Source organism: Oncorhynchus keta, chromosome 2, assembly GCF_023373465.1.
Source record: "Oncorhynchus keta strain PuntledgeMale-10-30-2019 chromosome 2, Oket_V2, whole genome shotgun sequence".
In the NCBI taxonomy this organism is placed as follows: domain Eukaryota; kingdom Metazoa; phylum Chordata; class Actinopteri; order Salmoniformes; family Salmonidae; genus Oncorhynchus; species Oncorhynchus keta.
Genome location: NC_068422.1, coordinates 2,781,561 through 2,797,500, shown reverse-complemented (window position 1 = coordinate 2,797,500; position 15,940 = coordinate 2,781,561). Strand labels below are relative to the sequence as shown.

The 15,940-nt window shown below is 43.5% G+C and overlaps 2 protein-coding genes across 3 annotated transcripts in view; one reads left to right on the top strand and one right to left on the bottom strand.

Annotated features, from left to right (window-relative positions):
• LOC118372932 (golgin subfamily A member 4-like) overlaps window positions 1–14,529 on the bottom strand; it is a 45,355-nt gene extending 30,826 nt beyond the window's left edge. The window contains exons 1-10 of one of the 2 annotated variants that reach the window (XM_052470792.1): window positions 13,908–14,529; window positions 12,165–12,212; window positions 11,973–12,029; window positions 10,808–10,906; window positions 9,414–9,512; window positions 7,710–7,832; window positions 3,558–7,552; window positions 3,236–3,357; window positions 1,807–1,867; window positions 1,046–1,176 (exon numbers count right to left, since the gene is read on the bottom strand). In XM_052470792.1, coding sequence (XP_052326752.1) covers window positions 1,848–1,867; window positions 3,236–3,357; window positions 3,558–7,552; window positions 7,710–7,832; window positions 9,414–9,512; window positions 10,808–10,906; window positions 11,973–12,029; window positions 12,165–12,212; window positions 13,908–14,330 — 4,986 coding nt within the window. In that variant the 5' untranslated portion in view covers window positions 14,331–14,529 and the 3' untranslated portion in view covers window positions 1,046–1,176; window positions 1,807–1,847. Of the gene's footprint in view, window positions 1–1,045; window positions 1,177–1,806; window positions 1,868–3,235; window positions 3,358–3,557; window positions 7,553–7,709; window positions 7,833–9,413; window positions 9,513–10,807; window positions 10,907–11,972; window positions 12,030–12,164; window positions 12,213–13,907 lie in introns of those variants that run through there. The other variant, XM_052470785.1, reaches the window with a different exon arrangement.
• Window positions 1–15,940, top strand: part of LOC127909421 (uncharacterized) — a 202,774-nt gene that overhangs the window by 115,188 nt on the left and 71,646 nt on the right. The window lies entirely within an intron of this gene.

Sequence of the window (15,940 nt, the reverse complement as noted above, 5' to 3'; positions counted from 1 at the left end):
GTCTCTTCAGTCACTCGTCAATCTTTTCAACTGATGTGAAGCCAGGACATTGGATTTGTAGCTAACCTCAACTAGAAACAATGTTTCTGCTCTCTTAATTTCATTTAGGGTTTTTGCCTTGATTACATCAGAAGCTCTACTTTCCCATGTGTGCAGTTATTCATTCATCTGTGTTGCCACTACCATGCCGTGGTCTGCAAATGAAAAACAAATGCTATTTGTTGAATATTAGGACTAAAGTAAAATATTTTTGTAAAGCTCAAACTCTCTGCTTTTTAAGGAAACCACTTATTTACCACCCTTGACAGTTAAGATGGGTAGAAAATCAGAGCTGTAAATTGTTTAACCTGTAGCCAAGTCTTTATAACCTTTATGGTTAATTATGGCTGGCATTGGTAACAATATCAATGTTGCCAGCTTTACGAGGGCATAGCTGGACAAGGCCATGTGAATGACTTAAAACTAGGCTAAAATTGTCCAGAGTTTTAGTCGACTGATAATAACTAAAACTAACAAAGGATGACATTACTAAAATGTGACGAAGACTAAAAAGTATTTAAGACTTAATCTAAAATAGCTGCCAAAATGAAGACTGCTAGAGACTGACAGGAGGGAGGTGGTTCCATGTCAGTAATAGTTTCATGAGGATGGGTGGAGTACATGTACTTTTCCTTTAAAGTTCAAAGCTGAAAAATATGTCAGGAACTGATAGGAGTTTCCATATGATAGTGCGGACTAGTGTTTTCACGATACTTGTATCACAATACTCTGAGAATCATGGCATGGAAACAAAACAGGAAGCGGACAGATTATTCTGAGGAAAACCGTCCTAATGTTGGGCCAGTAACTCCTACTTGTAATCTACTTCCTAAAAGCAAACCAGTTAGTCTGTGTATAATGATTCATGTCAATAGTCTAATCTAACCATACACGTTAAATTGCACGGTCTACATAGCTACACAGTAATAGCTGTAGTAATAAAGTTCAAGTTACATAGCAACTACAATATAATTACATTGTGTTATTGATTCGTACTGTACTGTACCTGGAGGACCTGCTCATATCGTTGGACCGTTTTGTTTAAGTCATCATCTTTCTGGATGATCACCTTCTGGAGCTGATTGGTCTCCTCCCGATGGCTGTCCATAAGCTCCACCTCCACGCTCTGGGCCTTCCCTGGTTGGTGGAGAAGAGAGGAGGAGTGAGGAAAGAGGAGGAGTATGAGGAGGAGTGCTGATATAGGATCAGTTTGGCCTTTTAGATCAGATGAAATTGTATTAGTTACATGTGCCGAATACAACCGGTTTGATAATTTGATCTAACCTTATAGTGAAACACTTACAAGCCCCTAAACGTCAGTGCAGTTAAAATAAATACAGAAAAGTAACAAGTAGTTATAGAGAAGCAGTAAATAAATATATACATACATACATACATACATACATACATACATACATACATACATACATACATACATACATACATACATACATACATACATACATACATACATACATACATACATACATACATACATACATACATACATACATACATACATACATACATACATACATACATACATACATACATACATACATACATACATACATACATACATACATACATACATACATACATACATACATACATACATACATACATACATACATACATACATACATACATACATACATACATACATACATACATACATACATACGTACATACATACGTACATACACACACACAGTGGGGAGAACAAGTATTTGATACACTGCCAATTTTGCAGGTTTTCCTACTTACAAAGGATGTAAAGGTCTGTCATTTTTTATCATAGGTACACTTCAACTGTGAGAGACGGAATCTAAAACAAAAATCCAGAAAATCACATTGTATGATTTTTAAGTAATTAATTAGCATTTTATTGCATGACATAAGTACACGTCCTGGTAATCCTTCTGGCCTTGCGGCCTTGTGAATTACTCACATCGGCGGTGGAGAGCGTGATCACGCAGTCTTCCGGTACAGCCGGTGTTCTCATGCCCACTTAAGTGATATTTGCCTCGAAGTGAGCACATAAGTAGTTTAGCTCGTCCGGTAGGCTCATGTCACTGGGCAGCTCTCGGACGTGCTTCCCTTTGTCGTCTGTAATGGTTTGCAGGCCATGCCATATCCGATGACCATCAGAGCCGATGTCGTACGATTCGATCTTAGTCCTGTATTGATGCTTGCCTGTTTGATGGTTTGTCGGAGGGCATAGCAGATTTCTTATAAGCTTCAGGGTTAGAGTCCTGCACCTTGAAAGCGGCAGCTCTAGCCTTTAGCTTAGTGTGGATACTGCCTGTAATCCATGGCTCCTGGTTGGGGTATGTACGTACTGTCTGAGTGGGGACGATGCAGTTTTTGATGAAGCCAATGACAGATGAGGTGTACTCCTCAATGCCATTGGAATAATCCCAGAACATATTTCAGCCTTTGCTTGCAAAATAGTCATGTAGCTTAGCATCTGCTTCATCTGACCACATTTTTTGATCATACTGAAAAGGTTGAAATGGACAATGCGCAATCAGATTTAACACTCCTACTCTGATGCGGTTTTTGAATACGGGCCGAGAATCTAAGCACGAAGTAGACCTTGAAATTCACATATTCCAAACCAGTCACTCACTTCCGCTATTGGAATGCAGTGTGAATGACTGGACTACAGTGAAAACATATGGTGATTCATTCAGAAAGAGATTGTTTCTTAACCTCTATTTCACCCCTACTGTTCTGTCTGAAAAGTCACTCATCTTTCAAATTAATTTAATTTAATCTAGAAAAAAATATTCAAATGAGTCCTACAAGGACACCAACACCAATTACACTTTCATGTATGTGGATTTTACTCAATTCCACACATTCATGACAAATGATAAAACAATTAATAATTTGTATTGGTGAAGTTTGAGAGTACTGTTAGACTATAAACTAACAACTTAAACCATTTGTTACACAAAACAAATGTACTTTTGAAACAATGATTTAATATTGTATATTAATTTCTAAGTGTTTTGGGCAGTGACAGTCAATGGTAATAGTAACATAAGTAGCTAGAAGCATAATTCCCAAAAAACTTGCTGAGGCGCTGACTAATAGAAAGTGAACTGTAGAAAAAGAAAGCTATGACTTTATTAATCTGAAGGTTCAATGGGAATACAGTGTCTCATCATTCAACGGCACTCTCTCTCACCAATGGTCTCCTTCACTGCAGCAGTCAGCTCCTGTTCTTTCAAAGCCATCTGTGTGTTGAACTCCCTCATCACCTGCTTCAGGGACGAGTTGTGCTTCATCTCCAGATCTTCAACCTCAAGCCTGTTCAATGGGGAGAATAACATAAAATACAGTATGGATGGAGAGAAAACACAGAGGAAGACAGAATTTGAAAGTAAAAACAGGAATAATGGAAAGGGAAATAAACGCAATTATTTTCTGAACTCAAATGACAAAGGGCTTTCTCAACAATTGTATTTGTTTGATTGTTTGACTAAGGCAGAACATTAGGTCAAACTTACATGAGTTTCTTCTCGTTCTCTTGGGTCAACTCTTTCTTCACATACTCCAGGTCTTGCTGGTGTTCCTTCCTCAGGGTTCGCAGGTATTTCTGTAGATTCTGCTTCTCCTGCACCGCCTCCGTAAGCTTATTCTGCATGGACAACAGAGATTCAGCATCCCCATCTTCCTGCGTCAGAGAGTGGTTCTCCCCCTTGTCTGCTGTAAGACTCTTGGTTTGCTCTGCAGTGCAATGCGCCACAACCTCCACTGCATTCTGACCTTGTGTTTCTAAGCGGACTAATTCTGTATTTTGCTGTTCAATCAGTGCAGTCTTCTCAAGCAGATCTTCCTTGAGGCGGCTGATTTCAGCCAGAAGGTTGACCTTCTCCTCCTCCACTTCCTTGAGCTTCATCTCAAACTCAAGCCTTGAGACGGTCTCGTCTGCTTTGGTCTCCTCCTGGTTCGAAACATCTCTCCGATACAACAATAACTTTCCCTCGTACATGTTCTTTGAGCTCTCTTTCGCAAGTCTCTCGTCATTCCGAAGCTGCTCGAGTTGCTTTTCTTGTTCTTCCTTACACTTGGCTAGGGCTTTCTCCTGGTTCAAAATGTCTCTCTGGAGCAATGATAGCTTTTCCTCATACATGTCCTTCAAACTCTGTAAAGAGCTCTCTTTTTCCAGTCTCTCATCACTATGAATTTGCTCAATGTGTTTCTCCTGTTCTTCCTTCATCTTGGCCATGGCTTCCTCAAGGGATGTTCCTTTCTCCTCCAGGGTTTCCACCCCCTGCTTTTTTGTCGCTTTGTCTACCTTGGCCTCCTCCAACTGTGTCCGAAGGGCTTTGACAGTCTTTTCCTTCTCCTCGAGTTGTAAGGTCAAAGGTTTCTGAATCTGGTTTATTTTCTGCTCAGCTTTCTTCTTCAGCTCAGCCACTTTCCCAGCATTGTCTTTTGACAACTTCTCTTCAGCCACCTTCAGACTCTCATCTTTGGTCTTGAGAATCTCAGCCTTCATCTTGTCAAAGACTTCCCTCTGCCGTTCCAGCTCTTTTTTCAAAGTTTGGTTCTCTCTCTCCATGGACTGCAATTTCTCCTCTGTTGCCTGGACTAGATTTCCATTCTGGATTCTGAACTGCTCCTGAGTCTGTTGTAGATGCTCTGTGAGCTCTCGTTTCTCATGCTCCCTGATACTGTGCTGCTGCTTCAGGTCAGCAGTTAGCTGCTCGCTCTCCTTTGTCTTGAGGATGAACTGCTCCTCCAGCTCACTGAGCCGGCTGTTACAGCTCTCCACTTCCAAAGAAAGGGCACTGACTTTCTGCTCCTTTTCACTCAAGACTTGGTCCATCTCTGACTTGCTAATGGACTGATTGTCAATGCTGGCTATCAGCCTCTGTAAGGCCTCGTCCTTCTCAGAGATCTGTTTCTCCATATCATCAAGTCTGGTCTGCAGAGACTTGACAGTATTGTGGTTCTGAGAGAACTTGGACTCTGCTTTCCTCTTGAACTCTGTGAGGTTGTTCTTGAAGGCGTTGGCTTGCTCCACTGCAAATGTCTTCTCTTTCTCTAGTCTGTCAATGGTCTCTGCCATTTGGCAAACAAGCCCCTCTCTCTCCTCCTTGTGCTGCTGATCAAGCAGTGATATCGCTTCATCCTTCCCCGTAAGACTACCTGTGAACTGGGTCTTCAAGTCATTTATGATACTCTCCAAGTTGCTGATATACACCAAATTTGTTTTGACATTCTCTGAGATTGTTTGGTTTTCCTCACTGAGCTGTTCGATGCAAATTACTTTTTCTGAGAGAGCTTGAGAGTGATCTTCAGCCTCCCTCTGTAGAGACTCCCTCTCAGCAGTTAAGGCTTTGATATCATCTTTGTGTAGATTTAGTTGAACAGTCATCTGCTCTAGTGAACTGCATAGGTTCTTCTTCCCCTCTGTACTCTGCTGGAGTTGTTTCTCCAAAGTGTGTATCCTGTCAACCTTTGTAAGGATAACATTTTTAAGATGTGCTATCTTCTTCTGATTACCCAGAACTCGGTCTTTCAGCTCGCTCACTCTACTCTCGACCCGTTCAGAGAGCTCCTTTGTACCATCTTCGATGCTGGCCTCAATGTCACGGCAGTAACGCATTAATTCCTTGCTGATCCCAGCGAACTGCTTCTGCATTTCGTTTTCCTTGACTTCTAGTTGAAGAGAATGTTGTTCAAGTCTCCTCTGAACTGCCTCCCCTTCCTTACCCTTAGAAGCCTCAAGAGCTTGAAGCTGCTTCTCAGTGTCTACAAACCTCTCAGACAGAGACTTGAGCTTCTCTCTTGCCTTATTCTCAGTCTTGTTCAGCTGATCCTGGAAGGAGTTCCTCTCATTAAGAGCAGTGTTCAGATTCCTCTCAACCGCCTCCATTTGCTTTTTGAACATTGCCTCAGCTTGAGATAAACTCTCCATTTTGACTGCGGCTTCCTTCAGTTCGGCCTGCAGTTTCTGCACAGTGGTCTGTCTCATCACCAACTCTTCCTTCAAGTCCTTCACTTCCTGCACAACTTGCTCTTTTTCTTCCATGGTGGTTCCAAGCTGCTGGTTGACCTCCTCCACTTCCTGTATCTTCTCCTGTAGTATTTGTGTGTGTTTCTCCTGCATTTCTTCTTCCTGTTGTCCCATCTTTTCCTGCCAATGATTCTCAAGCTTTTCCTTCTCTTGCTTATGGACTTCACACAACTTCTCTAGTTCTTCCTTGTGATTGGACTCAAGCTGGTATATAGCACTGCTCAGGCCTTCTGAACTTGTCTGAGAGTCCAGGATGTTTTCTTTAAGTTTTTGTTCTTTCTGCTGTAGCTCTGACTCCTTCTTTGACAGTTGCTTTTTCAAAGATTCGTCTTGCTCCTGAAGCTTCTTCTTAAATTTATCCTGCATCTCTTTGGTCTTAGTTTTACAATTCTCCATCTTTGTCTCCTGTGATTTCCACTTGGCCGCCATGTCTTTCTTAATGTTGTCCACCTTCTTCTCATGAGCAGCCTTCTGGTCTTCCAGGTGTTTCTTTAATCGTTTTTCTTCCTCTTGCTTAGAGTTCAGTTCATCAGTGTAAGATTTATCCTGTTCAGAGAGCTCCTTCTTAGCCTGCTGCAACTGCTTCTCTAGCACTTCAAACTCCTGTACCTTTTGTTGAAGAGCGTCCTCTTTCTGCTGGAAGTCACTTTGAGTTGTTTCCAGTTTATGCACAAAATATTTTAATTGACTCCTGCACTCTGAGAGTTCATCTCTAATCTTACTGAGTTGGGCATTAGATTTCTCAAGGCCCTTCTTTTCTGATTGGGCCTGCTTTAAACTCTTTCTAAGCTCCTCCAATTCCTTAACCTTCGCATTCCTGTCTTGAAGAACCATCTTGGACTCTTCTTTCAGGCTTTTCTCATAGACAAGTTGAGCCTCAAGCTCTTTCTCTTTCTCCTTCAGCACTATCGTCAACTTGTTGAGTTCGTCTTTTAGCATCTTCTCCATTCCTCCCAGGGACTGCTCATGCTGCAGCTTGATCTCCTCAATATCTGTACTGTGCTTGGTCAGCACCTCCTGTAGCCTCTGCTCCAACTCCTGCCTGGCTAACCCACCAGCGTTTTCAACTGCATCCAGTCTCTCCTCGAGAACCTGTTTGATCCTCAACAACTCCTGGAGCTCAAAGGAAAGGGCTTCCAGCTGAGTCTGTTTCACATCCAGCTTCTCCATTGTCTTCTGGTTCATGTCCTCATCATGGGCTTGTAACTGGACCGTTTTCTCCTTCAAGATGGTCTCCACTTCAGCTCTGTGTTTTGCCCTGAGCTCCTCCATAGCAGCATTGTGTTGGGCTAAGACCTCCTGATGCAGCTCTAGCTTGTGCTTCTCCATCTCCTCGCAGTGCTTCTCCTCTAGTGCAGTCACCTCGTCCTTGCGTTTCGTCCTTAGCTCCTCCATCGGAGTAGAGAGATCATCTGTTGATGGAACTGATCCAGGTTGGGTGTACTTTTCCAGAGAGCTCTCGAGTTTCAGTATTCTCTGTAATGAGATGTGCAGTATTTATTGTATGTTTGCCATAGAATCAACCAACAATGTAAAGCTTGTAGATACAGTTGAGTATATAATTAGCTGTAGAATCAACAATGTGTAGCATTTTTGGAGATAGAGTAGCTTAACGTTCAAGAGGAGAACTCACAGTTCTGGCAGTCTCCAGCTCCAGCCCTATCTCATTAGCCTTGGTCTCCGACTCGGTCTCTATGGCAGCCTTCTGCTGCTCCTTATCCTTGGCAGCCATGGCCAGTTCCTCTTTGCACTGATCCTACACAAAACACACACAATTGAAGTTGCAAGTTCATTTTGCCATATGTAATAAATACATTGGAAATCTTACTCAGAAATCTCACAATAAAACAGAACTAGAAACAACAAATAGAAATATGCACAAAATATAGAATAACTTTTTCAACTGGTGCTAGTAACTTTTTCAGTTGATGGCACCAGCACATGATTTGGTCAGACCAATTTTTCGCGGTTGCGCACCGATAGTGACAATCAGTTTGAATAAGCTTTTTACCAATCTAACTACATAACAACACAATGGTACTAATTTATTTGAATGGTACATCTCTATTAATAAACTGGGTAAATCAAGATGTAGCCTATTCACAATACAGGTGAAAAACAATACATTTCCCTTCCAATTGGGACAGATTTTATTGTACTGATCAACAACATTTGCATAAAAGAAGAAATCTCTTGTTTCATAAAAGTGCATGCTGTCTCTAAGACCTAATGACGTCTTTCACACAGTGAGAAAGACAGAAGAGACGTGAGACCAGGGAGACAAAGTGAATGAATCAAGTTCTCTTTTGGAATAACTAGGGTTTTTGGTTGCAATCAGCATATTTTGCATTATGGGTAGTGCATTGCTGTAAGCTAGCAAGGAAAGTGACCCTACAAAGCTGGAAGCTACCGGTATTTTCTTGCAGTGTTCCAGCCTGTAATGGACATAGTTTTGCAAACAGTAAAAACAAGACCAGTATCGCAATGTTTTTTCCAAGGCAGAAATGAAAACACAAAGCAGATCAAACTCTTTGGTGCTTTAAAAACCTGCATTATGTCAAATAGTGTGTGATATAGTTTGGAAAATAAATAAATGTGACTCTGGATGACAGCATAATGATATTTGTTTCCAACATTAGGGCTGCTTTCCTAAACAAGTTAAAGATCTGCTTCGTGTTTTGTTCGCTTTCAACTATACTAATGAATAATGATAACTTGTTCTCAACTAGCCTACCTGGTTGAATAAAGGTGAAATAAAAAATATTGCGATACTGGTATTGTTCCTGCCCTAGTAATTAACAGTTGCAACATTTCTACCTGTCGTGTTGCATTATTCAAGTGTGTTAACTTATACGCAGCATGAGTGGGGCTCTAACATGATGCAGCCTAGACTCCCAGTGAGTGCAGTGGTTCCTCAGGACAGGCTAGAGCCAGCAGTGAGTGAGTGGAGCAGGCACGGAAGTCTCGTGCTATAAGGATTGCGGCTGTGCTGATAGACATTATCCTCTCTCAATGACAGAAGTACCGAAAGTACCTCAAATTTGAGTACCGAACCTTTTTTCATGTTCTAGTATCAAAAAAGTACAGAAGTTTCAGAATACCATGCAAAACTAAACTATCGTGACCAGCTAAATCATTCTCACTGGCACCCTAGCGACCAATAAAAAAATTGGTGTGGCTCTGTCATGTCAAAGGGTCACAAATAAGGATGTTCTGGACGCAGTCTCGAACCCTGATTTAAACATACAGCTCAAACACTTTGTACAATAGTAGAACTGAGTTTGTTTTGCAGTATATATGTTACAACTTGAAAGTGGAGAGGGTGATATGAACTTACCACAGCCTGGTTGATTCGAGCGCTGAGCTCCTGTTCTTTACTTGCCAGTGCTTCACTATGTAGCTTGTCCATCTCTGCCATCTTCTCCTCTGAGGATTTCTACAACACACAATGTAGCACAACAGTAGTCCTTCATATGACTGCAATGTAGGAGTCATAGGGGTAGGTAGTCGGTAAGAGCATCGCTCTAGCAACATCATGGGTCCCCAAAAACACTCCCAAAGGGATCCTCTGAATATCATGCTGATATGTAGTAGTAAATCAGATCAGTATTTATCATTTGTTTGAAAAAATGTTGCTAAAGTGTTTGTGCTGAAGAGATGATATGCCTTCATGCTTTAGGAACCCTTTCGTTGACACGGCATTATACTGATCTGCTTTGAATTGCTAGCCTGGGTGCTACTTGGCCCATGCTAACTCTACAGGGAAACACGAGTCTTTGTTTGAGTAGGGGCTAGGGAATCCCATGGCATGAGCAGAAACAGTTCTTTGTGTGCAGAAAATTTAACTTTACCTGGAGAATATCCAGAATGCATGAGAACGTTAATGTCCTTGTCAAATGTGTGTTCGGTTATTCTTGATTTATGGTTACCGCAATGTGTATGAATCATATTGTTAACCACAGAGGTGAATCTATTCAATTTAAATGTGCGGTGATGCATGATGATACATACAGTGGGACAACCAATAACATGGCAATCTGTATCCTGATACCTGACAAAAAGCCAGAGGAATGAGGAAAATCTGGGGAAATAATTGTTCTTCCACATTGAAGTTTAGGAGCAGAGTTGATTCAGGAAAAGTTGTCAGAGAGGGAGTTACAAAAACCTGTCAAAATGGAAACTATGCTTCTTCATCAGGGCCACCTGGCAGTTGAAACACAGAGCAACCCAGGCTAGTGACCACACATTATTCAACAGTCAACATTATACAGACAGTGTTTAACATAACATTTTTGTGTTTCAATGGGTGTATTTTATTTCATATCAACTGTAGAAATTAAATGATCTCCGAAAGTATTGGGACAGTGACATGTTTTGTTTGTTTTGGCTCTGTACTCCAGCACTTTGAAATAATACAATGAGGTTATTTAAGGGTATTTTCATCCATATCGTGTGAACCGTTTAGAAATTACAGCACTTTTTGTACATGCTTTTTTCCCCTAAAATGGAGAGAGTATTGGGATAAATTCACATGTGTATTAAAGTATTCAAAAGTTGAGTATGTCTCAGTTGTCTCGATCCTTCAAAATCCGCCTCCCCTTCATCTACACTGACACATGGATTTAACAAATTACATCAATAAGGGTTTCACCTGGATTCACCTGGTCAGTCTGTCATGGAAGGAGCAGCTGTTCTTCATGTTTGGTAGAGTTTGTGTATATAAACACCCACCTGTGTCTGAAGCACAGTAATCATCTGGTCCTTCTCCTCCAGGGCAGCATCAAACTCCTCCTGAAGGTGCTTTTTAGTCTGCTGGTCCACCTGCAGCTCCTGGGGAGGAACAAGTCATACTCAAGGTTCACAGCACTCAGAGAATTGTGTTTCTATACTTTCTACATACTGTATAGGGAACACTGCTTCTAGTGAGATATTTTGTGATTGACTGAATGGCCGTCGTACTGCTCACTGAATCACTGATCTACAATAACACCTTACATCCCAAATAACTACTCATTATGTGATCAAGATAAGTAGTTATGTGCATTGCCTTGCTCACACTGATGGCCTTGTCAAACACCATCATGGTTCAGAGAAGACTAGTGTTGCTTATCAAACACCATCATGGTTCAGAGAAGACTAGTGTTGCTTATCAAACACCATCATGGTTCAGAGAAGACTAGTGTTGCTTATCAAACACCATCATGGTTCAGAGAAGACTAGTGTTGCTTATCAAACACCATCATGGTTCAGAGAAGACTAGTGTTGCTTATCAAACACCATCATGGTTCAGAGAAGACTAGTGTTGCTTATCAAACACCATCATGGTTCAGAGAAGACTAGTGTTGCTTATCAAACACCATCATGGTTCAGAGAAGACTAGTGTTGCTTATCAAACACCATCATGGTTCAGAGAAGACTAGTGTTGCTTATCAAACACCATCATGGTTCAGAGAAGACTTAGCTGACCTCCTTCTCCATCTTCTATTTCCTTGACTTAGCTGACCTTCTCCATATTCTATTTCCTTGACTTAGCTGACCTACTTCTCCATATTCTATTTCCCTGACTTAGCTGACCTTCTCCATATTCTATTTCCTTGACTTAGCTGACCTTCTCCATATTCTATTTCCTTGACTTAGCTGACCTCCTGCTCCGGTCTTCCTTCCTTTAGCTCAGCCCGCTTTTTTTGTCATGACCGATAAAGAATTCAGGAGTTCCAACTCTACTGCTGTGACTCAGGGGTGGTCTGCGTCTTAAAAGCTTTTGAGTTCAATCAGAGAGAGTAACGGGTAATAACAGAGTGCTTTTGGACTAAAATAAGACCCCATAAACAATACTTTGATAGAGTTCAACATTTTACAGGTTTTTATCAGAGAGAGATGCTGGTCCTACTCGTACCTCTCTCAACTCCCCTATCCTACGGAGGGCTTTGTCTTGACTCTGGCTTAGAATGGTCTGAGGAGAAAAGCAGAACATCAGTGTAGTTAATGAGGAGCATTCAGTGAGTGTGGATAGAAGTGTTTTCCATCCTCCAATAGTACACAGCATATCTATATGTAATCTGGTATTGAGGCAGTTTAAGAAAATTACCTGGCTTTTCTCTTTCTCTCTCTGTACCGTTCTGTAGGTAGTGACCAACTGGGCGGGGGAGTGAACACAGAGAGAGACGGAGAGACAGACAGAAAAAGAGAAGTTGATGGAATGATAAAGACAATGTTTAGAAAGGTAAATCAAACATGGACATATGCATAGCAGGCCAAGTCCCTACTCATCTGTATTAGAGACCGACTGGATGAGAAAGAGAGGACTGATCATAGTGACTGGTACATCAGAGGTGTATTATAGACATACAGCATCCTAACTTCCTGCTCTAGATCATAGTGACGCATTACTTGCTGAAACAGTAATCACCTATTGATTGCATAGTTATTACACTTGGATTTCTTTTGAGACTAATTTCTACAAGTCACCTCAGAGCATTTGAAACCCCCACCTCAGAGCGTTTGAAACCCCCACCTCAGAGCGTTTGAAACCCCCACCTCAGAGCATTTGAAACCCCCACCTCAGAGCATTTGAAACCCCCACCTCAGAGCATTTGAAACCCCCACCTCAGAGCATTTGAAACCCCCACCTCAGAGCATTTGAAACCCCCACCTCAGAGCATTTGAAACCCCCACCTCAGAGCATTTGAAACCCCACCTCAGAGCATTTGAAACCCCACCTCAGAGCATTTGAAACCCCACCTCAGAGCATTTGAAACCCCCACCTCAGAGCATTTGAAACCCCCACCTCAGAGCATTTGAAACCCCCACCTCAGAGCATTTGAAACCCCACCTCAGAGCATTTGAAACCCCCACCTCAGAGCATTTGAAACCCCCACCTCAGAGCATTTGAAACCCCCACCTCAGAGCATTTGAAACCCCCACCTCAGAGCATTTGAAACCCCCACCTCAGAGCATTTGAAACCCCCACCTCAGAGCATTTGAAACCCCCACCTCAGAGCATTTGAAACCCCCACCTCAGAGCATTTGAAACCCCCACCTCAGAGCATTTGAAACCCCCACCTCAGAGCATTTAAACCCCCACCTCAGAGCATTGGAACCCCACCTCAGAGCATTGGAACCCCCACCTCAGAGCATTGGAACCCCCACCTCAGAGCATTGGAACCCCCACCTCAGAGCATTGGAACCCCCACCTCAGAGCATTGGAACCCCCCACCTCAGAGCATTTGAACCCCCACCTCAGAGCATTGGAACCCCCACCTCAGAGCATTGGAACCCCCACCTCAGAGCATTTGAACCCCCACCTCAGAGCATTTGAACCCCCACCTCAGAGCATTTGAACCCCCACCTCAGAGCATTTGAACCCCCACCTCAGAGCATTTGAACCCCCACCTCAGAGCATTTGAACCCCCACCTCAGAGCATTTGAACCCCCACCTCAGAGCATTTGAACCCCACCTCAGAGCATTTGAACCCCCACCTCAGAGCATTTGAACCCCCACCTCAGAGCATTTGAACCCCCACCTCAGAGCATTTGAACCCCCACCTCAGAGCATTTGAACCCCCACCTCAGAGCATTTGAACCCCCACCTCAGAGCATTTGAACCCCCACCTCAGAGCATTTGAACCCCCACCTCAGAGCATTTGAACCCCCACCTCAGAGCATTTGAACCCCCACCTCAGAGCATTTGAACCCCCACCTCAGAGCATTTGAACCCCCACCTCAGAGCATTTGAACCCCCACCTCAGAGCATTTGAACCCCCACCTCAGAGCATTTGAACCCCCACCTCAGAGCATTTGAACCCCCACCTCAGAGCATTTGAACCCCCACCTCAGAGTATTTCCCTCTGTAGTTCCCCAGGCTCTTCTCCACCCTGTGTAGCCGATGGATCAGCTGTTCTCTAGACAGGGCAGACAGGACCTCAGAGCTACCATATGACTCCTCTCCCTCGCTCTCAATGTCTGATGGAGGGTCGTAGGCTGGGGATGGAGGGTCGTAGGCTGGGGTGGGAGGGGTGGCAGAGGGGGAGGCCAGGGCCTCATTCTCCCCCAGGGGGGTGAGGGAGTTGAGAGAGGGGTTGCGGTTCAAGCCCTCTTTGGGCGGGGAACGGAAGAGGCCCTCGGCCCGGCTGGCACCACGGAGGAGGAGAGACTCCACAGAGGGGACACGGAGCTTCTGGGTAAACGACTGGGACTCCTCTCTCTGTGTGGAGAAGGACAGGACAGTGGAGTGTATTACTTCATTCATTTCCATGATAGCCAACTACACTGAACTGAAATGCATGTACATAGCCTTTGCTAGAGACTAGAGGTCGACATGGGATAAGAATGAGGGTTCAAGAACAAAGCCACTCCTTCTGTTAAACTATCTACATCCAGATGTTTATCAGAATGCATCTTCTACTGCCTCTGCAGATTATTCACTGTCATAGCAACTTAACCTTCATTCTTAGTTGCTTTACCCGTTCTGAAATTAGGACATAAGTCACATTTAAAGGAGAAGGTAAAAGGGATGAACAAGCTAGAGGAAGATGTTAGGAGGGTGGGTATGAACTTGCCTGAGGAGAAGCCCTCCCATCTCCATTGAGGCTTCCTCTGGGGGATCCTGCGGTGCCTCTCTATGGCAGGAGAGAAAGAGGTTAGAACAAACGTAACCAGGGGTTATTCAGGGGTGTCTCTGAAATGGCACTCTATAACATAGATAGTGAACGACTTGGACCAGGCCCAAACAGCCTATTCCCTATAAAGTGCACTACTTTTGAATATGGACCCTGTTGAAAGAGTAGTGCACTATATAGGGGCCACGTAGAACAGGGAATAAAAATGGGTGCCATGTTAGACGCAGCCCCGGTACCTGGACCTGTTAGTCTTCCATATGTCCCACACCCAGCCAGCCCTGGTACCTGGACCTGTTAGTCTTCCATATGTCCCACACCCAGCCAGCCCCGGTACCTGGACCTGTTAGTCTTACATATGTCCCACACCCATCCAGCCCCGGTACCTGGACCTGTTAGTCTTCCATATGTCCCACACCCAGCCAGCCCTGGTACCTGGACCTGTTAGTCTTCCATATGTCCCACACCCAGCCAGTCCCGGTACCTGGACCTGTTAGTCTTACATATGTCCCACACCCAGCCAGCCCCGGTACCTGGACCTGTTAGTCTTCCATATGTCCCACACCCAGCCAGCCCTGGTACCTGGACCTGTTAGTCTTCTATATGTCCCACACCCAGCCAGCCCTGGTACCTGGACCTGTTAGTCTTACATATGTCCCACACCCAGCCAGCCCTGTACTGCTACGCCCTGATGACTCTGTATAGGGTCAAGCAATATTAGCCCTGATGACTCTGTACAGGGTCAAGCAATATTAGCCCTGAAGACTCTGTATAGGGTCAAGCACTATTAGCACTGATGACTCTGTATAGGGTCAAGCACTATTAGCACTGATGACTCTGTATAGGGTCAAGCAATATTAGCAGGGCCATCTAATATACATGGCTCTGAACATCAGTATTGCTTGGTCAGGAGCAATGCAAGGCACTGTAGTTGGGTACCCTCATGGAAACTTGGGAGAAAACAGCAGGGTTAAACTACAACATAGAAGGCATCTCTCTACTGTAGTTTACACGTATAGTAACGGAACAGAGGGGTTCAAATAGAACTACAAGTGATAGCCATTAGAAACAACAATGGGTAGCCATTTTTCTGCTCAGCAGCCATAACAAACAAACAAACAAACAAACAGTCAAACTCAATTAGGAGCCAGCAGCTGAAGATGAAGGACAAAGGCTTGGCATTGCTGTACATGGTTGTCACTGCAGCAGGATGCTATTATAGGCTAGCTGGAGCGTAGTATTGTGACCG